Source organism: Capsicum annuum, chromosome 4 (genome assembly GCF_002878395.1).
Source record: "Capsicum annuum cultivar UCD-10X-F1 chromosome 4, UCD10Xv1.1, whole genome shotgun sequence".
Lineage (NCBI taxonomy): Eukaryota > Viridiplantae > Streptophyta > Magnoliopsida > Solanales > Solanaceae > Capsicum > Capsicum annuum.
The window spans coordinates 18450825-18477351 of NC_061114.1; the positions used below are offsets into that span (position 1 = coordinate 18450825).

The 26527-nt window shown below is 31.1% G+C and overlaps 1 protein-coding gene and 1 long non-coding RNA gene across 2 annotated transcripts; both read left to right on the plus strand.

The window, feature by feature from the left end:
* Positions 1-2563: 2563 nt before the first annotated feature.
* Positions 2564-3809, plus strand: LOC124898118. Its single transcript, XR_007054839.1, has 2 exons — positions 2564-2773; positions 2942-3809. It is a non-coding gene; the product is annotated as an uncharacterized LOC124898118 (long non-coding RNA).
* A 17321-nt stretch (positions 3810-21130) lies between these two features.
* On the plus strand, positions 21131-25057 carry LOC107869793 (protein EXPRESSION OF TERPENOIDS 1). Its single transcript, XM_016716224.2, has 2 exons — positions 21131-22084; positions 24478-25057. The coding sequence occupies exons 1-2, from the start codon at positions 21544-21546 to the stop codon at positions 24903-24905; spliced, it is 969 nt and encodes a 322-aa protein (XP_016571710.2). The 5' UTR covers positions 21131-21543; the 3' UTR covers positions 24906-25057.
* The last annotated feature ends 1470 nt before the right edge of the window (positions 25058-26527 follow it).

Here is a 26527-nt window from a genome sequence, read left to right on the forward strand (position 1 = left end):
AGGAAAGCCTCTTTCAATTGCCTCCAGTGGGTTATTGAATCGGGCATCAGCTTATTTAGCTAGAGTTTTACCTCCCCAGACAGAGACAACGGAAACAATCTCAAATGAATAACATTCTGACCTACTCCTGGGTTATCACAAGATTTGAAAATGGTGACAAAGTTCATCAAATGCTTGTTAGGATCATCCCCAGGAAGGCGACCAAACAACCCCTTTAAATGAAGGAGTTGAATCATAGTACTTGTAATATTGAACTTCGCCCCTGGTGCTAGAGGTGGGGGAATAATAGCTCTAATAGCACCACCTCCGTCCATTCCATCATCATCCTCATTAGGATTAAATTGCACGGCTTGGCGATCAGGTCTCACCCTGAAAGGATGGTTTCTGTTTACATTTTTGTTCACTGGTGCAGCTACCTCCTCTGCACGCCTTCGATTAATAGGATTCAGAAATTCCTCATCTCCCAAGTCATCATCATCCAAATTCGGATGAAGGGCTTGTTGATCGTCATTCTGCAGATTAACCTGAGCTCTAGCTAAGGCGGCTAGACTGTCAGTTTCCTGTGGGTCTACTATTCTGCCGATCAGTTGGGGTTCTGGATTGAACGGTAATAACGTTTCTCCTGAACTTCTGGTTTTTGGCATACACCACTGTGTTCCTGCAACAAAAAAAAATAACCAATAACCGTAAAATTAGGAAACCTGACTAACAGTCAATTAGTGCACACAAACTTAAATTTACAACTGTATTCCCCAGCAACGGTGCCATTTTTGACAACACTCAAACTACACCTCTCTTACGAGAGAGTAAGCGGTCGTTGTCAAATATATAACCCAACTAGGTTAGGGTCGAATTCCACAGGGAATATGGTGTTAATTTAGGTTGTTCGGGAGTCAATCAACTGATAGTTAGCAGTTTCCTGTAAATGGGGTTTTTTGGAAGGGTAACAAGTAATTATTTCTCAATTCAGTGTCAGTGTTTATAATCAATATTATATGGAAAATTAGAGTTGCGTTCACTATGAGTGTTGGTATTTGACAGACACTAGTAATGGTTTAAGATTCTTGTGGTAAGTAGGAACAACAGATTATCCTTGTCGAAGTAATGTCTAAATGTTTCTCAACCTATTTATACATTTAATTACCTAATTCTTACGAACTTAGGAAATTTATATTTCATAATAGGATGTTGTCTCAAGTTAATTAACCTTGTTACAACGTTAATTATTAAATGAAAGTTTGATGCTTCCAAGTCCCTGTTGATAATTCACTTCCTACTAGGGTTGATTTCTTATTTCAAGTAAATCATTAGTAGGCATGACCTATCGTTTGCAACCAATAGAACATATGTAAAATAGAGGAATTACCAAGGAGTTCCTACTACCTTTATAATCTTGAACACCTAGTTACTTTATAAAACCAAACCCATAGATCCCACAACTTGGGTTAAAGGAATTAGCTACTCATAATGTAAAAAGCAATAAGATAATTTGTATTCATAATTCGATAAATGATAACTTACAGAATATGAATATCAATAAGTGTTTTTCAGATTAGATCGCAGTAGAAATCCCAAGAAAATTATGATAACAATCTCTCAAAAGTTAATTGTAAAGTTAGAGAGAAAATAGTGTAAGTCTGTGCAGTTCAAGATGAATGTCATGAAGTTCAAGATGCCCTAGAAAACCCTCAACTTTGCCTTAAATACTTAGCCTAATTTTGGAAGCAAATCACAGCATACAGCTTTTTCTCACACAGGTGATGACAACATGTGACGACTTATCAGGGGGTTGATGGCTTATCAGACATATCGTCAACTCCTCTCTGTATTTGATATGTTATTGTCTTCAGCTGACGACAAATTTGATGGCTTATCAAAGATCTGATGACTTATCACGGAATGTTGCCACTTCTTCAACTCAGCTTCTAAACACTGCCTAAGGCTGACGGTAATCCTGACGACTTATCGGGACTTTGACGACATATCAAACAATATCGTCACTTCTTTACTTCAAATCTCATGTACTGCCTTAGGCTGACGGCATTCTCGACGGCTTATCTGAATTGTGACGACTTGTCAGAGATGTCGTCACACTTCTACTCCAACCTTCTCACACTGTCTATAGCTGACGATGACTCTGATAACTTATCACAAATTTGACAACTTATCAGACAAGTCGTCAACTATACTTTCAAGGCCACTTGTTCCAAATTCACGTCTTTTGCTCTTATTGTCTTTGATTTTCTTGCATCATGACTTTCCTGCATTATCAAAGAGAAAACAATCAAAAATGACAAAAATTGCTTAAGACTATAATTATTTCTAGTTAAAAGCCTCATATGTGTTAGCATTAGCTCACACATCAAGGTGTGACAATTAAGGTGAGTTCTTTAGTCATGCTCGCAATGACTTATTTCATAGTTATGACATTATACATGAGATCTACGTCCATACACACTACAATAAATTAGTGTGGTAGAGAGTAGACACATTCATATACTTGAGACTATAAGATCTATCAAGTTTCGAAGTAGTCTGACAGATAGATTTTGGGGACTTTACATTGAAGCGGCTATATATGTCTTGAACAGAATCCCTTCTATTGTATTGGGATCAAGATACTTTTTGAACTACTCTATGGGAAGCTTCCTTCGTTGTTTTATTTAAGGGTCGTAAGTTGCTTGTGTTTTGCTACTAGCCTCACTCAAAAGGACAAGTTCAGTCCTTGAACAGTGAGAGCAGTGTTAGTTGCCTGTAGTGCTCACCAGAAGAGGTATAAGTTATATGATCTTTAGAATAGAGTTTTATTTGTTAGTAGAGATGTGGTGTTCATGGATACTATATTTTTATTCAAGAGTAGTGTGAAAGATCAACGGTCACACTATTCTGTACCATTTGTTCTCTTATGATGATTTGTATATGTCCTCATATTGTTGATCAGGAACTTGATCTTTCTGTGGTTGTAAATGGCTTAGCTGATGTACCATCTTCTGAAGTGTTATCAGAAATGCAAGTTACTGCAGAGGTATACCCTCATGTAAAGACTCATATGGCACCAAGAAATACAGATACAACAAAGGTGAGAAGATATTTAGGAGGTTCTAGATTGGAGAGCTTGTATTAACAATAAAGGTCCATTATTGGCTATCTAGTTCACTATGGTACTTCTCTTATATATTGAAAGTCAAAGAAGCAAGCTAATGTATCAAGAAGTTCAGTAGAAGCTGAGTATAGAGCTATGACATCCTCACTTGTAGAGGTGATATAATTATCTGGCCTACTGAAAGAGTTTTATGGATATTACAATTCCTATTCCACTATTTTGTGATAGCAAATCAGCATTACAAATAGCTACTAACCAAGTCATTCATGAGAGGACTAAACATGTAGATATAAATTGCCATTTCACTAGGGAAAAGATTCAAGAAGGGCTTATTGTTGCTACCTATATACCTTCAGTATAACATTCAGCTAATCTATTCACTAAAGGGCTCGGTAGATAACTACATCAACACTTGATGTCCCAGCTGGGAATGGAAAATATCTTCATAGCTTCCAGCTTTGGGAGAGAGCTTAGCAAGTGTATTGATATACCTTGAGGTACAATCATTACTAACAGATACAAGCTTCAGTAATTTGTTAGTTGGTTAGTGGAATAAGTGTTTTAGTTATTTTGTTAGATGATTGTAATTAGTAAGTAATTGGTTAGATAAGCTGGTTAGATGTAGGAAGTTGTTATGAGATGGCATTGTGTATAGATAACACATTTGTTGATTAGTTAGAGCCAATGCAAGATGGTTTTTCTTCACAACTCAACTTTCTTCTACTTCAACTATCATCTTCCTTTACATTCCATGATTCTGATCATGCATTCACAGTAACTTGACAATCCCACTACAAATTTTGATGGCCAATACTAAATACAACTTTCAAGAAGAGAAGGCCTTGTTGCATCATGCCAAAAGCTTATACGAATTTGTTGGAACGTAAACATAAATATATAACTATTTTATCTCTTTATATATAGCTCGAGCTGAATGTTTAAAAAGATATGAGAGTCTCGTTAGATAATTTGTCAAAAACGTTTTTGATGAGCAAATTATTGACATAAATTCTAATTTTTTTAGTAGCATTGAGTCCACGCACACAGAAAATCCGCCATTGGTGCTAGATTTAATTTCTAGGTATTAGCATATACTATAATTGGATCGAGATATATAAATTATGAGAATGAAGAAGGATTTGGTGGGTGTCCTCGCCTAATTGACAACTCATATGACCAGCTAAATAATCAATTTAGCCTTAGTTCTTTCTTGTTATTTTGTTTGTTTGTTTCCGATGTGATAGACGTGCTCCTAATAAATTTCCTAGCTAGAATTTGAAATTTTTAGCATTTGGCCATTTACAGTTAGATAAGTGTTAAATTTAAGTGGTGAAAAGATAACTGCTTTATTACGTACTAGCATGGAGACCACCTAATTTCATTTTCACTCAGCATTAATGGGTTTTGACTTTGCAACTTTCACATGCAAATCAACATCAAAGTCCCCTTCGTGGTAAAAAAGTAGAGATTTTTATTTTTACAAGGACACCGCAATCGTTATTCTTTGAGTACGTAAGGTCAGAGGCGAATTCAGCTCGCCGTGTGTAGATTCATGCAAACTCAATAAATTTTGCACAAATTCTAATATATATATTAAAATATTCACTAAATATTTATTAATATTTGACTAATGATATCAATTAATTATTATTGTATACAGGACCGACTCAAACAAATTGATGGCCTAAGACGAAAATTGAAGGCCATAAATTTTTAAGATTTTTTTTTATAAAGTCGATATTTTAAATCCTATGATGCAAAGTTATAAATATTATAATCGCTTTCTTCTAATTATTTTTTTCGTTAATGTAACTAATGCATTTAATCTTTCTTGAGAGATCCTTCAAATACACTAAAATTCTTCTATAATTTTTTACTTTTATATAAGAAGTTTATTTTTTCTATAAATAATATTTAATAATTTATTAATAAAAAACTACAATCTATTATTATTAAAAAAAATTAAGGCCCCTCAAATTTGGGGGCCTTAGGCAGTTGCCTTTTTTATAAAGGGGTTTAACCGACACTGATCGTATATCAACTTAAAGTAGTTATAAAAAATCATAAATTTTAAATTTTAGATCTGTACAAGCTAAACTCTAGTTTAATAGCCTGCAAACCAAAGACATGAAAGGTCAAGTCTTGTGCAATTAGTTCAACAGAGAAAGCATGTATTAGGAAGAAGCCATACTAAATTAATTAATAAGTAAATTTCATTCATGGTGACTTAACTTTGCGTCTATTACACAAAAATCACTTTTCTTTCGCTTGTTATACAAAAGGCATTTATTTTACTCCGACCATTATAAAATTCACTATGTTCAGATTTTACAATAATTTTATCGAAAAAATGATGTGACAACCTTAATTAGTTCTTGTTTTTTATTTAAGAGAATATAATTTATTACTCATAGCTTGACCCTTTTTATATGTGCCTAACCCAATTTTTCTTATAGATTATATCGGAAGAATATCAATTTCTTAATAGATTAGGCTACCTAGTGAAGATTATTTTCGTAAAAAAATTGGTTGATATTTTTATGAAACTAAATTATATATTACTACTATATATAAGAGAGGATACCAATTTTTGGTAGTCCTCACAAGGCCATTATAGTAATTTAATTAATTTCTTAATCCTATAATATTGTGACATTTGATTGATATAGATGAAGTTACTTTGTCTTCTTTCTTGCTATATGGACCTTTGCACTTGATGCATGTATCATAATATGAGAAGCTATTATTAAGTTTTTTCTTGTAATTTTAATTTTAATTGTTTAATGGATCTTTGCACTTGGTGCATGTGTCATAATTATTTTTTAATTAAAAAAAAATGAGAGTAGGGCAAGAAAACTTAGGAAAGAGATTACAACGCGAAAAGCAAACATTTTCCAACAAAGTAAAGTTTAGACAGACAATCAATTAAACTATTTAAATTTTCATATTATTTAACTAATTGGTAAATAAATTTTAGAATCTCCCATTATAATACTTAAATATTATTATTAATTAAGTCAATTGCAAAATATAAACGTCAAATATCCTATAATTAATTCTATTTATCAAATTACTTGTACTTCATGTTTTATGAAGTACAAGATCAAAAAGCTTTAATTTTTTCCTTTGCTATTCACAAGATCCAAAAACTTTAATTTGACTACTTTTTATTATTTTTTAATCAAAATTAATTATTTGATTATTTTTTATAAATGAAAATAGTCTTAATAAAATTAATTCTGTATGAGTTTTTGTTTAAAGTAGCTTAAGAAAAAAAATATTTTGATTGTAGAGAATTTTCTTCTGTTGCATGAATAATCCTATTCATAAGATCAAAAAGCTTTAATTTGACTATCTTTTGTTATTTTTAATTAAAATAATTTTTGTAAATGTAAATAGCCTTAATAAAATTAATATTTTATATGTGCTTTTATTTAAAGTAGATTAAGAAAAAAAAATATTTTGACCTAGAGAACTTTCTTCTGTTGCATGAATAATTCATCATTTTTTTTTCTTTCTTAATATTTAAAGTTAATAATTTATTTGTCATAAGAAAGAGTTTTGTACAAATACCGTGAGAATGTAGAAGAGGAAAACAAATAAAGGGGTTACAATTTATTATTGTATGAGGTTATATTTTATTTTTATCGAATCAAGTATAGTTCTAATGTATAATTCATTAGTTGGTGCGGGTATCACGCCGGTACAATACATGGATAAGAGTTCATCGTCTGTAGTTCATGACTAGTGGCAAACCATAAGACTCTTAGCATGCATGTACAAGGTATGTATGAGTGTGATGATTCCTTGAATGGATCAGATATATGATTATTGTTATTGTTGTTGTTTATATTATTTCAACTAGTAGATCAAGTTATATTGTGGTTGGTGTTATGGGTTCCTTGAGTGAATCGAATTATTATGCCGCTTGATATATTAGAATGTTTATGTGGTACGGTTACTTGTCATTTATTTTGAGATACTTGTTGTTTGGTCATGGTTTGATTTGACTTGTTGTCTCTTAACTTGTACTTGACTGAAGTTGTAGAGTTACTTGAAAAGGCTAAGCATCATAAACTTGGGGTATTTATCATAAAATGTGTTCATAGTTGTATTTGTTACAAGGTAATGAGTTTTAATCATTTACCATGACTAATAACTATTGGGATCAAACAAGTGAGCATTAGGATGGATGACACTTGATGTGAAGGTGATGAATGATCAACAGGAACAAGAATGGAAATACTCTTAAATTAAAATAACGGATAAAGATAGCATAAGCGGATGAAGATATTATGAATTAAATTTTTATATAAGTTGTCATGTTTTCTTTTCGTGATTTTCATAGTATGTTTACGTGATCTAACCCTGGTCGGCCGATGATACCTATCATTACATGTTGTTTGTAATGATACTACTTTTACTATACCTTTTTTGGGGTATAGTTTTTTGCAGGATTTCGGTATTAATTTCGAGATTATTGCTGATATTGATTCTTCAACAGCTTTTACTCTTCTCATTCATGGGGGAAGTTGTGTCCAATCTTATCGTTCTTGATTTAGAAGCTTATGTGCATGTCTAGACTAGTTCCTAATAGGGGTGTGCAAAAATCAATTCTACCAATAAATCGAACTGATAAAAATGTTATTGGTTTATCGATATTGAGTTATTGGGTTAACGATTTTTAGTGATTTTATAAGTTTTTTTTATTGGGATATTGGTTTAGTTTTAAATTTTAAGGTTTTAGTTAATGGTTAAATCGATAATCCAATAAAATTATATTAAAATTTTATTTTTATTTGCATTTACATAATAGTAGTGTTAGATTCTATATATATACATACCTTGTTGTCTTTTGTAGTTTATAGTTGTTGTCTTAGTTATTTTAATTTGTGTAGATGTTATACATGAAGATTGTGTAGAACAAATAATAATAAAAGAAAGTAAAGAAAAGTTACAAGAGTATTTTTTAATCGGCTAAACCAAAAATCGAACCGATAAAGACCAAAAATCAATTAATCGAAAATCAATAACAAATATCTTATTGGTTTAGTTATCTGTTTAGCATGTTTACAAGCCGAAAATCAATAAACCAAATCGATAATGCACAAAATGGAACCAACTGATGTGCACCCCTAGTTCCTAGGGGTAGTTTATATTTCCGCACTTAATATTTGTAATAAAACATTTGTAATAAAAGTTGGTTATTTCTTTTTAATAAAGACTTCCACATGTTATGTTGAACGGATGGTAAGGAATTCTCCTATCTAGGTGAATTAGAGTAGGTGCCCTCACGATCCGATAATTTGAATCGTGACAATTATGAAACTATGCATAAACATTAATTTCAACCATGCATAAATAGTATAATTTTTCGTCGAGGGAATTTGGATGAACCCTAACTCTAAGTTAGCTCCATCACTAGATATATTATGAAACTATGCATAACGACCCTCCCAACAATGTATTATTATCAATTCCAACAACAATTATCCATGGACACCTTGAAAAGTCTTCTAACAAGCCTCAAAATCTAACTACTATCACCTGTTAAAACAAGAATGGTAGGGGCTGTTTTTTCATACTCAGTATTTTATTTGCACATTTCCTATGACTAGAAGCTGATAAATAAGAAAGTTGGATGTCACATTCAAATCCTTGTTTAGAAAGTGAACGAAATAATAAGTAGGATTTTGGCCCCCTCTCATTGGCAATAAAATTAGAACTAGTTAAAAGGTTAATTTCTGTCGATTTTCAGGTGCAACTTGTTAATGCATTTGATGTTAGTTGTCCATGCATGCATTGGTACAATTTCCATCGATATTGAGCAGTGACGGAGCCAAAACTTATTTTAAAAAGTTCAAAATTATAATTTATACCAAGGGTATAAATAAATGTCACACTTGAAATTTCAAAAAATTGAGCAATTTTGGACTCACCTTTTGTAGTTTTTTGGGTACACACAATCTATATTTTCGCAACACTATTTCTACATTAGTTCAAGTTTAAAACAAGAACAGTATGAAGTACAACAAAACCCTCAACATAAGATCAAAATAATCTCTTAAAGAAGTGTGTTTTATTTTTCAGAAATTAAGGTGAAACAGAAATGGCCAAGTCCTCCGAATTCACGGAGTGTCCTTAAGGAAATAATTCCCCTCAAGTACCCGAGGTTGTGGAATTTTCCTCCCAGGATAAAATGGCCAAACAAACCAACTGTAGTGATACCTCAAACAATTGGAATCTCTTCAAACTCACTCAATGATTTGATTGATCACACAGAATGTTTTGAAGACAAGAAGAGTTTGTCTATTCAGAAAAATTTTCATACCTAAACCTGTAGATAAATGCAGGTTTATATAGTCATCAAGTGCCCCTTCCCAAAGGTAGCAATGGTTCATCTAAAAAGGTGTATCCTTTAGAAAAGTCATGTCTGTTCATTCGAAACATTGTGTCTTTTTCTGAACAGACATAACTATCTAAATAGTCACTCCTTTTTCAAAACAATATGTCTTTCTCTCAAAGGTTGTGTTCCTTCATTTTCCATTCACACCTTGTTCATACATGTTTAATCTAACAATCCCCCACATGAATAGGAAATGGCTATTTTTTCGTAAATTTTTACGAACAAGTATGTGATCATCAAGCAAAGACTAATTGCATCTGGATAAGTGGGTTTTCCTTTGAACTTTTCATAGTGAACATGCATCGAATGTACTCGATCAATCGGTATATTTTATATCTTTGAATTGTCGAGCTTTAATGTATACCTAGATAACAAATGTCACACAACCAGCCTTTTACCATTTATGGTTCTCACGGTTTTGTTCTTTTCAGCCATGAACACGTCCCTGATTCATGAGAGCTTAGAGAATAGGCCTTTACTAATATTCTCCTTGAAGTGGCTTCCACTTGGCCCTCACATAGGTGATTTCTAAACTTTCAATCTCATAGATTAAACTATTTGGTCAAATCTGCCAAATTTAGATAATCATTAAAAGACTTCTCACCTTAAGTCTTATCCATGTTTACTAAACATTGTCTACATCATGAGAATGGGTTGGTATTTTGACAATATTGAATCTGTCAGACACAAATTTATTTGATTTTCTTGAACCTAGCTCTTGGGATCTCTAGTCTGCTAGGTAGAGTTACCATCATGCTGACTTGTCCTAGGCTTTAAACCCATTCCTTTAGATGTCCTTTCCACTCCTTCTCTAGATAAGCCTTTTATAAGTGAATCCGATACATTATCCTTTGACTTTACATAGTCAACAGTGATAATTTCACTAGAGAGAAGTTCTCTAACAGTATTATATCTCCGTCGTATGTGACGAGATTTACCATTGTACATCATGCTCCCTTCCCTACCTATTGCCGTTTGGCTATCACAGTGTATACATACTGGTGCCACTGGTTTGGGGCAATAAGGAATATCTTCCAAGAAATTTCGGAGCCATTTTGCTTCTTCTCCGGCTTTAACCAATGCAATAAATTCAAATTCCATTATAGAGCGAGCAATACAAGTCTGTTTGGATGATTTTCAAGAGACTGCTCCTTCACCAATAGTAAATATATATCCACTTATGGATTTTACTTCGTTCGACTCGGTATCCAATTTGCATCACTATATCCTTCAAGTACCGCGAGATATTTATTATAATGTAAAGCATAGTATTGAGTGTATTTAAGATACCCCAAAACTCTTTTCATTGCCATCCAATGAGTTTTGTTGGGATTACTCGTGTACCGACTCAACTTACTGATTGCACATGCTATGTCTGGTCGAGCACAGTTTATTATATACATTAAACATCCCAATACTCTTGCGTGATCCAATTGTGAGTCACTTTTACCTTCATTCTTTTGAAGTGCAAAGCTCACATCTAAAGAATTCTTGGCAATACCAAATTCCATATACTTGAATTTGTCAAGTACATTTTTGCTATAATGTGACTGTGACAATGCCAACCCTTGTGGAGTTCTATGGATTCTTATACCTAAGATCACATCCGTAACTCCAAGGTCTTTCATATCAAACTTTCTCTCGAGCATGCATTTCATTGCATTTATGTTAGAAATATCTCTACTGATGATCAACATACCATCCATATATAAACAAACAATGACTTGGTGATTTAGAGTGTCTTTAATGTAAACACATTTATCACATTCATTTATCTTGAACTCGTTTGCCAACATGGTTTGGTCAAACTTCGCATGCCATTGTTTAGGTGCTTGCTTTAGTCCATACAATGACATAATAAGTTTACACACCTTATTCTTCTTTCCTGGAACCACAAAACCCTCAGGCTGTTCCATGTAAATTTCTTTCTCCAATTCTCCATTTAGAAATACGGTTTTCACATCCATTTGATGTATTTTGAGATCATATACCGCCGCTAAGACAATTAACATTCGAATCGATGTTATCCTTGTTACTGGCGAGTATGTATCAAAGTAATCAAGGCCTTCTTTCTATTTGAAGTCTTTTACTACAAGTCTTACATTGTATTTGTCAATAGTACCATCCGCCTTCATTTTTCTTATGAAGATCCATTTAGAACCTAAAGGTTTATTTCCTGAAGGAAGATCAACCAATTTTCACGTATGGTTGCTTAAGATTGATCAATATCACTATTGACTGCCTCTTTCGAAAAGGATGAGTCTGACGACGACATCGCTTTTTTAAACATTTGAGGCTCATTTTCTAAGAGAAATGTTACAAAATATGATCCAAACGAAGTTGACGTTCTTTAACGTGTACTACGTCTTGGATTCTCTTCATTATGTACATTCTTAGTTGGTCCATCTCGAGGTCGTTTAGATCCCCCACTAGATTGTTGATGTCTAACTTTATATGGGTAAATGTTTTCAAACAATTCAGCATTATCTGATTCAATTACCGTATTTTTATTTATATTCGGATGTTTGAATTTATGAACCAAAAATCAACATGCTTTACTGCTTTTAGCGTATCCTATGAACATGCAGTCCACCGTCTTAGGTCCTATCTTAACCCTTTTAGGCATAAGAACTTAGACCTTTGCTAGACACCCCCACACTTTAAAATATTTCAAGTTGGGTTTCCTTTCTTTTCATTTTTCATAAGGAATTGGTGTGTCTTACTATGAGAAAATCTATTGAGTATACGATTGGCTGTAAGGATAGCCTTCCCCTACAAGTTTTGCGATAAACCGGAATTTATAAGTAAGGCATTCATTATTTTCTTCAAAGTTCGGTTTTTTTCTTTTCGCAATTCCATTAGATTGAGGTGAATACGGGGTTGTTATTTAATGGATGATTCTATTCTCTACACATATTTCGGCGAAGGGAGATTCATATTCTCCGCCCCTATCACTTCTTATTATTTTTATCTTTTTCTCTAACTGATTTTCTACTTCAGTTTTGTATTGCCTAAATGCATCTATTTCTTCATCCTTACTATTTAGCAAGTAGACATAACAAGATCTAGTGCAATCGTCAATAAAAGTTATGAAATACTTTTTCCCACCACGTGATGGTGTTGAATTTATATCACAAATGTCAGTGTGTATTAAGTCTAAGGAATTGGAATTCCTTTCAACGAACTTGTAAGGATGCTTTGCATATTTTTATTCTACACACGTTTGACACTTTGATGTATTACACTCAAAGTTTGGCAAAACTTCTAAGTTAACCAGTTTTCGTAACGTTTTGTAATTAACATGGCCTAAACGTTCATGCTATAAATTATAAGACTCAACATTCATCTTATAAAGGCCCTCGGTGAGATAGCCTTTTCCTACATACACTTCTCCTTTACTAATTATAATTTTTTCAGAAACAGTTACACATTTGAATCTGTTCTTGTCTAGAAGTGAAACAGAAATCAGGTTCCTACGTAATTCAGGAATGTATAAGACATTGTTAAGTGTCAAGACCTTTCCTAAAGTCATTTTCAAGTCCATTTTTTCTGTTTCTTCTACCTTAGCCGTAGCGGAGTTAGCTATGTAGATCATTTCTTCTATTTGAGCTGGAGCAAATGACGAAAATAACTCTTTGTTGGCACAAACATGGCGGGTGGCACCAGAATCCATCCACCACTCGCGAGGATTCCCTACCAAGTTATATTCTGAAAACACAGCACACAGATTATCACACTCTTTGTTGGACTCAATCATATTTGCTTGGTCTTTTTTCTTGCCTTTCTAGGGGCATGACAATCCGTAGACTTATGGTCAATCTTGTCACAATTGAAGCACTTTCCCTTGAATTTCTTCTTGGGTTGATTGCTTCCTTGTTCAACTTTCTTCCTTTTCTTAGAATTGTTTTGGTCATCTTCTACAATATATGCTCCAATCATCATAGAATTCCCTTTTGGCCTTCTCTAGGCAGCCTTATTATCCTCTTCAATAAGCAGTCAGACAATAAGATCTTCGACAGTCATCTCCTTGCGTTTGTGGTTCAAGTAGTTTTTGAAGTCTTTCCACATAGGTGGTAGCTTCTCAATGATCGCTGCTACTTGAAATGCAGCATTCACAATCAAACCTACAAAACAGTTTATGTGAGTACTAAGAACATTTTCAATTTGTTCAACTAAGGTATTTTTCAAAAATATACCTTCTGCTAGGAGATCGTGAAGGATTACTTGCAATTCCTGCACTTGAGAGACAACCGATTTGCTATCTATCATTTTAAAGTTCAGGAACCTTGCAACAAATAATTTCTTAATTTCTGCATCCTCTTTCTTGTATTTTCGTTCTAGTGTCCCCCACAATTTCTTCGATCTCTTAGTTTCACTGTAAATAGTATAGAGGTTGTCTTGAAGACCACTCAAGATATAGTTCCTACAAAGGAAGTCTGAGTGCTTCCAAGCCTTTACAATCATGAAATGCTCTTTGTCCGACGTTGACTTGGGCACCTCAGGAGCATCCTCACTAGTGAACCTTTGAAGGCATAGAGTGGTGAGGTAAAAGAACATCTTTTGCTACCATCACTTAAAGTCAATGCCCGCAAATTTCTCCGGCTTCTCCGCAGGTGCCATTGGTTGCGGAGCATTTGCTTGACTTGTTGAGGCAATACTAGTTACCCCCACAGTCGTAGCCACATCTTGTATTTGACTTTCATTAGTCATTTTTCCTGTCACCACAAGACAATAAAATTTAATATTTTCAGAATACTACTTATAAAGTTAAGCAACTTTAAACTCTTCTTCTTGTTTCTAGTTAACGATGAAGTTTCTATGACTTCCAATCATCAATCGAGTGATCTTTAACTTGTGATGAAGATTTTATGTCATTGAATCACCAGTTAAGTTCGGACGGAGTAGAAAGCTTAAAGCTTTAATCTCCAAAAAAAAGTAATACAGATTCTGAAAAAAAAAACTTTAATGAAAAGAAAATTTCACCAAACAAGCAAAAAAAAATATATTTTTTTCTTTTTTCAAACTTATTTCCTTAAGATTGTAGTTTTTCGGGTACACACAATCTGTATTTTCGCAACACTGCTTCAACACTAGTTCAAGTTTAAAACAAGAACACTATAAAGTACAACAACACCCTCAACACAAGATCAAAATAATCTCTCAAAGAAGTGTGTTTTATTTTTCAGAAATTAAGGTGAAACAGAAATGGCCAAGTACTCCGAATTCACGAAGTGTCCTTAAGAAAATAATCCCCTCAAGTACCCGAGGTTGTAGAATTTTCCTCCCAGGATAAAATGGCCAAACAAACCAACTGTAGCAGTACCTCAAACAATTGGAATCTCTCCGAACTCACTCAACGATTTGATTGATCACACAGAATGTTTTGAAGACAAAAAGAGTTTGTATATTCAGAAAATTTTTCATAACTAAACCTATGGATAAATACAGGTTTATATAGTCATCAAGTGCCCCTTCCCAAAAGTGGCAATGGTTCATCTGAAAAGGTGTATCCTTTGGAAGAGTCATGTTTATTCATTCGAAACATTGTGACTTTTTCTGAACAGACACAACTATCTGAATAGTCACTCCTTTCCAAAACAATATATCTTTTCCTCAAAGATTGTGTCCCTCCATTTTTCATTCACACCTTTTTCATACATATTGAACCCAACACCTTTGTCACTTTACTTGCTAGAATAATCTCTTATATATCAATGAGATTCAACAGTTTATATACTGTTTGAGTAGTGTTTTTTCAAACAGTTATTTTTACACATGTTTATCCAAAATGTTTCGCTATAAATTTTGAGGCTTCACCTCAGACTTTAGTCAGTAAAATTACTCTCGAAAAAAATTCTTCACTGCATTCTCTACTTCGTTTTTAAAAGCAAAAAACATAAGTATACAATTTGTGATTTGCTCCGTCAGTATTTGAGTTTCCTAAAGTTATGTAAATTGAAGTATCGCTTTTACAAAATAGATTTTCATTCTATTCTAGGAGAAATTAATCCGTAAATCTTGAATAACAGTGAGGAAATTAAATTTTTTAAGGACACAACCATATTGTGGGAAGTTTTATGCTTCATCTAATTTCAGGTTTACTGTTTTGAACATAGGGAATTAACAGAAGCTGTGTAAAAACTATAAATCACAAAAATTAGCAGTATAAAATATTTGAAGGACATCCAAATACATAACAAAAAAGTTTTATGCTTCATCTAATTTTTGGTTTACTGTTTTGAATATAAGGAATTAACAGAAGGCGCATAAAAAAAATACTATAACTCACAAAAATAAAAATCTAAAATATTTAAAGGACATCCAAATAAATCATATAAATTGAATAAGAAAAAATTAGTTCAAAATGTTAAACTTATTATAAGGGGCCGTAAGATGCTGACTATCCATTAAAGACATGTTTTATAATGTTCAATACTATTATATTTTTGGAGCTCTTTAATACTAGGTTATCTACTAGACATCATTTTCTTATAACAATAACAACAATAAATACCCAAGCAAATAAGGTCTTGATACGTGTCAACCCCGACTTTTTCCTCCAACACCATAACAAATCAAAAACTAAATCAAGAAAAACAAAGAAATTCAAGGATAAAATTCACAAAAATGAAAAAATTAGAACAAAATAAAAAGTGATAAATCTCATAAAGAGGAAAAGGAAATGGTCCCTCAAATTCACTGGTAAAACCTCAAATGATGAATATTTTGAAAGCGAGTCCCGAAAAAAAGGGGGGATAAAAAGAAGTGTATATAATTACACTATTTAAATGATTGCATTATCACTAGCATCTTTAATTATTTGGCTTTCAAGTATTTCCAAACTTTATGTTAGAGATAAAGTAGCAGTTGTAGCATTATATTTCATAAAGGACAATTAAAGGAACACCCCACCTCCACCTCCAAATTCAAGCCTATTAAATATTAGAGATGCTTACTATTATTATTTAGTAATACATAATATATTGATAATTGTATTAAATAATAAAAAAAATAATTTAAATAGTTGTTCAACCAACTGATCAAACTAAAATATAGTCAGAGCATGTATATTATATATGTATTTTTTATATATAATATGTGTATAATTATGTATAACCAATGTGTAATCTATATATACCGGCTAAGAAAAATAAATATTATATCACCAGGCTATTTGTGTGAAGATTCATTTTTTTCCTCCAACGGGTTAAATGTCTTTTTTTTTTCAATCGAGATTCTTATAAAGTAGTATATACTTGAATATACCAAGAATCTTAAATTTTTGTATGAATTTTTATTTTATTTTTAAAAGACGGGTATTAAAAATTAGCTATAGGGTTTATTATAAATTATATCGATGTAGTGCATGAAATCCATACGATTTAATTTTAAATATAAAAATTGCATGTTCAAACATTGATTTCATCTTATAATTTCAAATCATGAGATGAAATCGCATATCCAAGTACCTACTTAATTTTTGTTAGACCGTATGTTGGTCCAAACTTCATATGGTATTTGATGTATGTAATAGAGTTTGATTAAATTTTATTTCGCATGGAAAATCCCACATTATCCTAAGAAATGCACCGGTGCATCATCGCATGTTGATAAATAGAATTAATTGTAAATAGCACTACAGGGTGTAAATCTAATTTTAAAAAATGTATTGGGAAGCAATTAAATTGTATTAAAAGTGCACCTATTCTCAAAATTAAATATATGACAAGAAGAAGAGAACGGGAAGCATTTTAAAATTAACTATTTCATCCGTTTCAAAATAGCTTACATGTTTGTTAAATAACTTTTTTTAAAAAAAATAATTGATATGTTTGAAAGAACAAAAGATAATTAATTATTATTTTTTTAGCTATACCCTTAGTAATTTACTATTCTCATATTAATTGAAGAAGATTCATGTAATTAACATTAAATAGATAATAGAGTTATATTAGTCAATTTGCAGAACTTGTTAATATTTTCTTAAGAGTTGTTCAAAATCAATACTTACTAGCTATTTTGAGACGGAGAAAATATTTTTAACAAATATGACAGAGAAAAAGCTCAAAATAGTTTATTATTTCAGTAGAAATACAATTTATTATTTATAATATACAAGAATATAACTTTATTCCTATCCTATTCGGATACTCAAAATCCTATCAATTACGTCTACAATTTAATTCTACATTTTTCATAATCTGATTTTACCATATACACATATCATCAAATATACATATTATAATGCTTACATTTAAGGGCAAACAACATAAATTTGTAAATTTTGATATTTTATATATTTATTAAAAATTTCATTTTGAGTCTGTCGAGATACATAATTAGCTTTCAATATATCAAGGAAGATACATTTTTTTCGTTGTAAAGATACATAATTAACTCATGATATATTTTTTTTTTTTCGATTTTGAGTTTGTTGAGATATATAATACATCCAATGAAAATATACTTTTTCCTTTATAAAGATACATAATTAGCTTCGGATTTTTTTCCTTTTGATTTTGGATCTGTCGAAATACATAATTCGCTCCCGATACATCCAATAAAGATACATAATTAGTTGAGATTTTTATAATTACTTTATAAGAGTAGGAATTTGTATAAATATGATAAATTAAGAAATATGTTTATGTTATTTTTCCTACATTAATACCTCCTCAAGTGGATGCATGAGGATTAAAATGGTCAACTTGTCAAGAAGTGTTCTTACTGTTACATTATTCATGTTGTTGTAAAGATACTTTCTCCGTCCCATTTTACCCGTCTCAAATTGGGATAACACAACTATTAAAAAAATAATGATTGGTAATGTAATTTTATCATTTTGCCCCTCTTAATTGTGTCTTGTTATTAGTTCCGATATTAATGGATGACTAATAACAAAGAGTAGTCAATTACACTAAGGGTATAATGAGAAAAAACAAAATTGTCTTGTCTTGATAAGTAAAAAAGGACAAGTAAAATAAGAATTAAATTAAAAAATTTGAGACGAGTAAAATGGGACGGGGGAGTATCAACTAACTGCCCATGAGTTTGAATGTAGCTAGGAGAGATATTACTGCCAAGAAGTTCATCCCAAACAATTCACTTCAATATTTGTATCCATTCATAAAAGTAATTGTGAATTCATGATTTTTACTAAGGAATTTTGAAAACAAAAAATGTAATGTTTGCAATTTGAACTTGGAATCTCAAGATCAATTTTGAAACCCCACAAACACTAATTATCTTATGTTTAGGAAGTTTAAAATATGTCACAGTAAAATTAATGTACACACTCAAAATATCAGATATTTCAATATAATGGAGTACTTAAACACGTAGTAAAATATTTTTATCCTACACCTTCTAATTTAAATTTTGATAAAAATTTGTGTGCTTTCAAACGTCTACCAAGAGTTAGAAAAGATATGTGACAGTCAAGCAACATATACGTCTCATGAATCGGAAAAGATTGAGGCTTTGAGCTTCTTGAGACTATTGCCAAAAAAAAAAAAAAAGGCAATGTGATTAATTCATTATTAAAAAATCATTTCATTATAAACTATTTATTTAAAAGTAAAATAGCAAAACACTTCTTTCTTTTTAGGAGTAAGTAATTTTAAAAAGATATTTTTTTCGTTTTAATTTGTTTGACTTACTTTTTCTTTTAATTCATTTAAAAAAGAATGATCGAAGAAGAGCCCTGAAGTAACTGATAAATGATCGAAGAAGAGCCCTGAAGTAACTGATAAAGTTGCTGCATGTGACCAGGGGGCCGCAAATTCAAGCCTTGGAAACAACCAGAAATGTAAGTAAAATTGTGCACAATACACTCTTGTGGTACTATGTACAATACACTCTTGTGGTGGGACTATTCCCCTAATCCTATGCATATTGAGAGCTTTTCCTTTTTTAATTTCAAAGTTTCAAATGACATATTTAAAACCATAAATTTTAAGGATATTTTATTTCACATATATTTGATTTAAGACCGATAGATTTTCAAAAATCTTTTTATTTTCTTAAATTTTGTGCCAAGTCAAAACAGATCAATCAATTTAAAATGAAAAAAAAAAATACCTAAACTAAAAGTATTACTTATTTTGAAATGAATGAAAATATATTGTTAGGATTTTTACCCTAATTTTCTTAATATATTTGAAGTTTATTTTTCTTGAAAAAAAAAATAAAAACAATACCATGATTACTTTTATTTTTTTTGAAAATATATACTCTATCATATTTCGTTATTTTTTGCTTGGAGAAAAAATTTTAAAACTCTATAAATAGAAGATCTGTTTTGTCATACCAGAACACAATAACATCTACGATATAGTCGTTTAAAGAATCTTATTTAAGAGGAGATTTTTTTCTAATAAATTTTATATTTTTTAAATTAATTTTTTATATATAGATGAGTTGATCAAATCATATCAATGATATATTTTTTTATTATATTATTATTTGTTGCCTGATCTATCCCTCTTTATAATTTGCAAATGATTAGCTTTCACATAGCGAATAGCGCCACAACTACTTTCAATCCAAAATATATAATCAATTTTAGTAGGTGTTTGATCATGATTAGAATCTTTCAGAGTTGAAATTGCGTTTAATAGTGAAATAAATTGAAGTTTTTTTTTTACTTTTTGTGAGGAAAGTTAAAATAATTTTTTTAATTTTTTAAAATATAATTTTAAATTATATTTAAAATTCTTATAATTAAATATTATAACTTTTACTAAAGTAAAATATTTATTTTTAAACGGGCTATTAGTGTGGATTGGGTTAAACACAGAGACAAACAAAATCAAAACTTAAATTGGTGTGGCTGCAAGCAGCACAGGACAAAATCAGAGAGTTGGCACTTGGCAGAAAGAGAGTTAAATTGTTGCCATTTTTTCAGGCCATTGGCGGCTACGTACCTCTTAAATGCTCCCCACCAAATACAACCAAATTATAAGAAAAATCTTTCCCATATATTTGGTATGTGTTTGATAATATTATTTATAATATTTTAAAATATAATTTTTACTTTATTTTAAAATATTTATTTGATTATCAAATTAAATATATACTTGAAATATATTTTTTATTCATGGACAAACAGCTCCCTAATCTCTATTATCACCAAAAGTCCTTCCTCGGTATTTTTAAATGAAATGCAATTTGCTCTCACAATTTCTAGATAGTACTACCACCGTTCTGTTTTATGACATCCTTTAATTTGATATAATATGTTTTTAAATTTATGATCTAAAATTATCTTTAGATATTTGTGTGATTATAATTATTTTATTAATGATAAAAAAATTAAAACTAAATTGTTTCTAATTATAGTAGTATGACATTTTCTTTGAGAAGGAATTAAAAGGAAAGAGTTATAAAAAAGAAAACGAGTAATAATATTCTCTTCGTCTCAATTTATGTGACACATATTTCTTTTTAATTTATTTAAAAAAAATATTTAAAAAATAATATCATTTTTTCTACATTTATTTGAGATTACAAATTTGAAAACACTTCCTCTCATTCTTTAAGTCTCGTCTAAAATTAAATAATATCACGTAAATTATAACAGAGAAGATAAAGACTATTTATATACTCCCCTATACAATTACTCTCCCCTTACACACTTACATACATTGGTGATATTCAACTTTGTTTTAGTTCTTTTCTTTTTTCTTTCTTAAGAAAGGTAAATTAAGGGAGAGTGAGTGAGAAAAAGACCACTCTTCCTTAATTTCTTCTTCTTTCTTTTATCTCACAAATCAAGAAAATCAAGGAACTTTATGTGAAAAGCAAAGATTATGGGTTCGGTTAGGAGAAAGTACGGTTGCAAGGCTGAAATTTAAAAAAAAAATTGACGAGAGGACATCATCAAAATTGAAGCTCGTGGCTTATTCATACATCAAAAGTTCTTGGATATTGTTGACTGACCAAGAGCTCGTTCTTGATTCTATGGAATCGTATCAAAAGTAGTCTCTGTGTGTCCTTATGTTATGGATTCTGAGTCACAATTATATATAGAAAAATGGCTGGATTCTTTTCACTAGGAGGAGTAGGAAGAGAAGAAACAAGTAGTCAAGAAAATTATCGTCATCATCAAGAAAACACAAGTACACACAATTGGTTCTTGTACAAAAATCATTATCAAGAATTACCAACATACAAAGGTTTCGAACTATGGCAACAACAACAACAATCTCATCACGACGAACAAAATTACCAACTTCTTCGAAATTCAATTATTAATCCATTTGGATTAGATATTGGGCCTAGTCATGATCATCATGGAGGGCTCAATAATTCAAGATCTATGTCTAATTTTATGATGATGAGAAGTAGTAATAGTGGAGCAATTAGTTGTCAAGATTGTGGTAACCAAGCTAAGAAAGATTGCCAACATATGAGATGTAGGACTTGTTGTAAGAGTAGAGGTTTTCAATGTCAAACACATGTGAAAAGTACTTGGGTTCCAGCTGCTAAAAGAAGAGAAAGGCAACAACAACTTGCTTCTTTGAATCAACAAGAAGAAAATAAGTTCAAAAGGCAAAAAGATGATCCAATCACTGGTAATATTTTTGTCTTTCTTATTTTTTTCCTTTCCTTTTATTTTATTGTTTCCAATTGTCCTTCACTGCTATAGTGGTAGAGCTAAAAGTTTTACTACAATTTGACAAGAAAAGTTGAAAAAAATTCAAGAACATCACGCTTGGGTTTTCCTTATATTGAGGGGATCTTACAATTATATTTTACTTTCTTCAATCGTTCTTTCATGGCAAAGTTAAAAATTTCATCATAAATTCTGATAAGGAAATTCAAAAAGATTCAAGAACGTAATGCTTGAGTTTCCTTTATGGTGAGGGGATCTAAAATTTATTCTTATCTTAATTTCTTCAATGTTCTTTATGGTGAAACTAAGAAATTTCGTCATAAATTCTGACAAGGGTATTTGAAAAAATTCGAGAATGTCATGCTTGGGCTTTCCTTATGTTAAAGGGATCCAAGATTTTATGCTCTCATCTTAATTTCTCATTTTTTTTTTTTCAATCATTCATTCTGCAGTGATGTAGTTAAAAGTTTCATCATATATTCTTCTAATGAAATTCGAAAGAAAAAAAGCTAGAAGATCTCCCTTGGACTTCCCTTAAGTTGAAGGGATCCAAGATTTTATACTTTTATCTTATTAATTCCTCCTTTTCTTCTATCGTTCTTCACTATAGAGGTAGCTCTACCACAAATTCTGACTAGGGAATTCGAGAATGTGACACTTGGATTTCCCTTATGTTGAAGGGATCCGAAGATTTTTTACTCTTGTCTTAGTTCATCATTTTCTTCCGTTGTCTTTTACTACAAAGACCAAAACTCTAATAAGAAAATTCAAAAATTTCAAAAGCACCACATTTTGAGATTTAACATGTATCTTTCCTTAGGTCTTAGTGAATTCAAAATTTTCTAGTCTTATATGTAAAAGAAATTATTTTTACCCTATAAGGAGATTAAATCCCTTCATTTTATGTGGCTAATGTTCTACCTAAAGGATTTAATAAACTTCAATAATTTTGGTTTCGAGTTTAGACCTTATATATATGTTCGTATAAATTCACTTGATAAATGTAAATAATTTATTCAAAATTTATAAATTAATTTAAAAAAATAAAAAAATTATAAAACATAAAATTCTTATTTCGGTTCTACTGTCTCATAAATTCATGTACTGAAATTTGATTGACTAAACGCTGAAGAGTACTCATAATTAACTACTGTTATGATGATTGAATACTGCAAAAAAAAAAAACTGAACTTCCCCTTTGTAGTAACAGTGAAATCTATCAGCTTTGTTTTCTTTTCTCTTTTGTCTCTTTTTCTCATCATCACTGTTTCTTGGTATTCCTATCAAAAAAATGTCAAAGAAAGCCCTATCTTTCTCTTCATGTAATCTTGTCGTTTCTGAAATTTACTTACTCAACTAGTTTAGATTAACACTAAAAAGTAATTAAGGACGTAATTAACATGGGATGTAAAGGTAATTTTTGTTCAAATCCTATATATTTTTGAGAAATCATTGAATATGTACATAAAACAATCTTCAGAATCAATAAACTTTAAATTCTGAATCCAATTTTGATAGAGGTAGCTAGAGACAACGTATGAAATTTACTTGTCTGCGTATGAAATTCACTGACTTGACTAGTTTAGGTTTACGCTATAAAAAGTAATTAAGGACGTAGCTAACATGGGATGTAAAGGTAACTTTGGTTCAAATTCTGCATATTTGATGAGAAATCATTGAATATGTACATAAAACAATTTTCAGAATCAATAAACTTTAAATTCTGAATTCATTTTCGATAGAGGTAGAGTCAGTGTATGAAATTTACTTGTCCACGAATGAAATTTACTAACTCGACTAGTTTTAGGTTTACGCTATAAAAAGTAATTTAGGGTGTAACTAACATGGGATGTAAAGGTAACTCTGGTTGAAATCCTGTATATTTGTTGAGAAATTATTGAATAATTATTGAATATGTACATAAACAATATTCAGAATTAATAACTTTAAATTCTAAATCCATTTTCGATAGAGATTGAGTCAAAATTTGAAGCTCATGAGTTCAAAGTTTTAATCTTTTTGAGCTATTGAAGATTGATTCTACTGAACTTGCTTTCATACTCTAGCTTCACCCATGATTTAATTTCTGATAGAAAATCACTATAAAAGTTATAATGCTCTTTATATTAGAAAACTTTATTTTCAGGACTCAACTTTACACTTCTAGTAAGGGATATATGTAAATGTACATGATTTTATTTTGTCTAAACTTAGGTCAATTCCATCTCTAGCTCTTTAATTTACATGTAATAGTGTTAATTACTAATAATGCTTACTTATTGTAACATGTTTTGCTTAATAATGTCTTTCTAATGTTGTTGTCTTTTTATTTTATTTTATTTTATGTTTTAGGGTTAGAAGTGGCAAATAATTTTCCATCAAAAGTAAATTCAACAGCTGTGTTTCAACGTGTTAGAATGAGCTCAATTGAAGAAACTGAAGATCAAATAGCATATCAAGCTGTTGTTGATATTAATGGACATATATTCAAAGGAATTTTATATGATCAAGGTGATGATCATGAGTATAATTATATGAATAATGTTGGTGGTGGTGACAGCTCATCGGGTGGTGATCCAATGCCACAGCCGCATAACCTCATTGGCGTGGCAGGCACCGCCACATCAGTTGCGAATAACGCAACTGCAGGCAGTGGTGGTGATGCTCCTGCTGCGGTGGCCACGGATGGGTCACATTTTCTAGAAACTTCTCTATATTCTGCTCCCCTAATTAACACTTTCATGGCTGGTACGCAATTTTTTCCACCTCCAAGATCTTGACATTTGACAAATTTTGGTCTTGTAATGATATCTAGTTAATTATGTTAATTAGCTTTAATTAGTTAATTACTCTTAGTTAAGGGGTGTTTTGGTAATTGGTGTAATAGCGAAATTTAATCTTCACATATAAAGTTCATTATTGTTACTCTTCCTAATATGTCTTGTTGCTACTTTCCATTTTCTCATAGATGACATTAACATATATTATGCAGGATCTACGTTTGTGTAGTAGTAGTAATCCATGAATAAGAAAACAAAAATGACAAAATTTATAACTATGCCTGTTGTGGCAGATACATTTTATATGAGTTGGTCACATATTTCAACGTACATAGTATATGAATAGTAGATAGAAGTTCTATATTCAATTTTCACTGTCGTTGATCAAAAGAAAAAATTCAACATGAAGGGACATGTTGAAATATACGATATAGTTAAGTAACTAAATATATCTTGCTTTTTAGTAGCTTATTAAATTTTTTGAAGAGATGATTACACAATTCTAACACATTTTAAGTTATATATTGTGTTGTAATACTCATCAAACAAGAAATAATCTCTCCACTATAATTTTTGTGTCACTAATCTCTTAACTAAATATCCATTAGTTTAATATCCCCCCCCCCCCCCCCCCTCCCCCCACCACAATGTATTGCATGTGCATATATGTCTGAATTTCTACATGAAATCATGAGTTGACTATATGAAAGAGGTTGCTTCTTAAATAGGACAATCAACAATGACAAACATCTTTTCCTCCTTATTTTCAGTAATATATGTCGGTGGAATATCATGAATATAATGTTCATGTTTGAAATTTTGATTCAACCAAAAAACAAAACAAAACAAAACAAAACAAATATTTGTTTGAAATTTTGGATAACAATTTTTCTTTCTCCCCACATGCACATTGAAATGCCTTTTCTGTTGAAAAGTTGTGCCCATTGTTTCTTTAATGAGCTCTATTTTTATAAGAGATGGTTATTTAAATCTTAAATATTGATAACCTACGAAAAAAATTTATCATCGAGGGCGGAACAGAGTTAGAGTTGATGTTTATGGGTTCGATATTCTAGTTCTTTAGTGTTTTAAAAGAAATAATTTGTGCATATGCATTCAACGAATTGTTTAAGATAAATTTAAAATTTGGAAATCAAAGTTATTAGATTCGACCAAACTTGTAACTATTATATACTAGCTCCGTCCTGTATATGACCAAATACCAATTTTATTTAGTTTGTTATAGAAGGTTGACTACTTTATTTCCAGGTAATAATTAGTTTCCACTTACCATAGGAATTAACTTAGTACATTTTTTAATTGGTGTACCTGAGACGGTAAAAAAAACATTTTACACTATAATATGACATGTAGGACTAATGAAGGTAGAAATAAGGGAACTAAAGAGCGAATTACAACGTGGAAATTGAACCCTCATCGAAGATGAGAATTCAGACAGCCAAACAAGGTGGGATGTGTAGGACTTGCAGCATATAAGACATGATTTTGATAGGTTAGTTAATTAATTTTAAAGGCATTGATAATAAGCCAATAACATAGAATAATATTATTACTAGAGATGTTTTCTTGTTTTTCTTTACATGTCCATTTGTGTTGGCTAG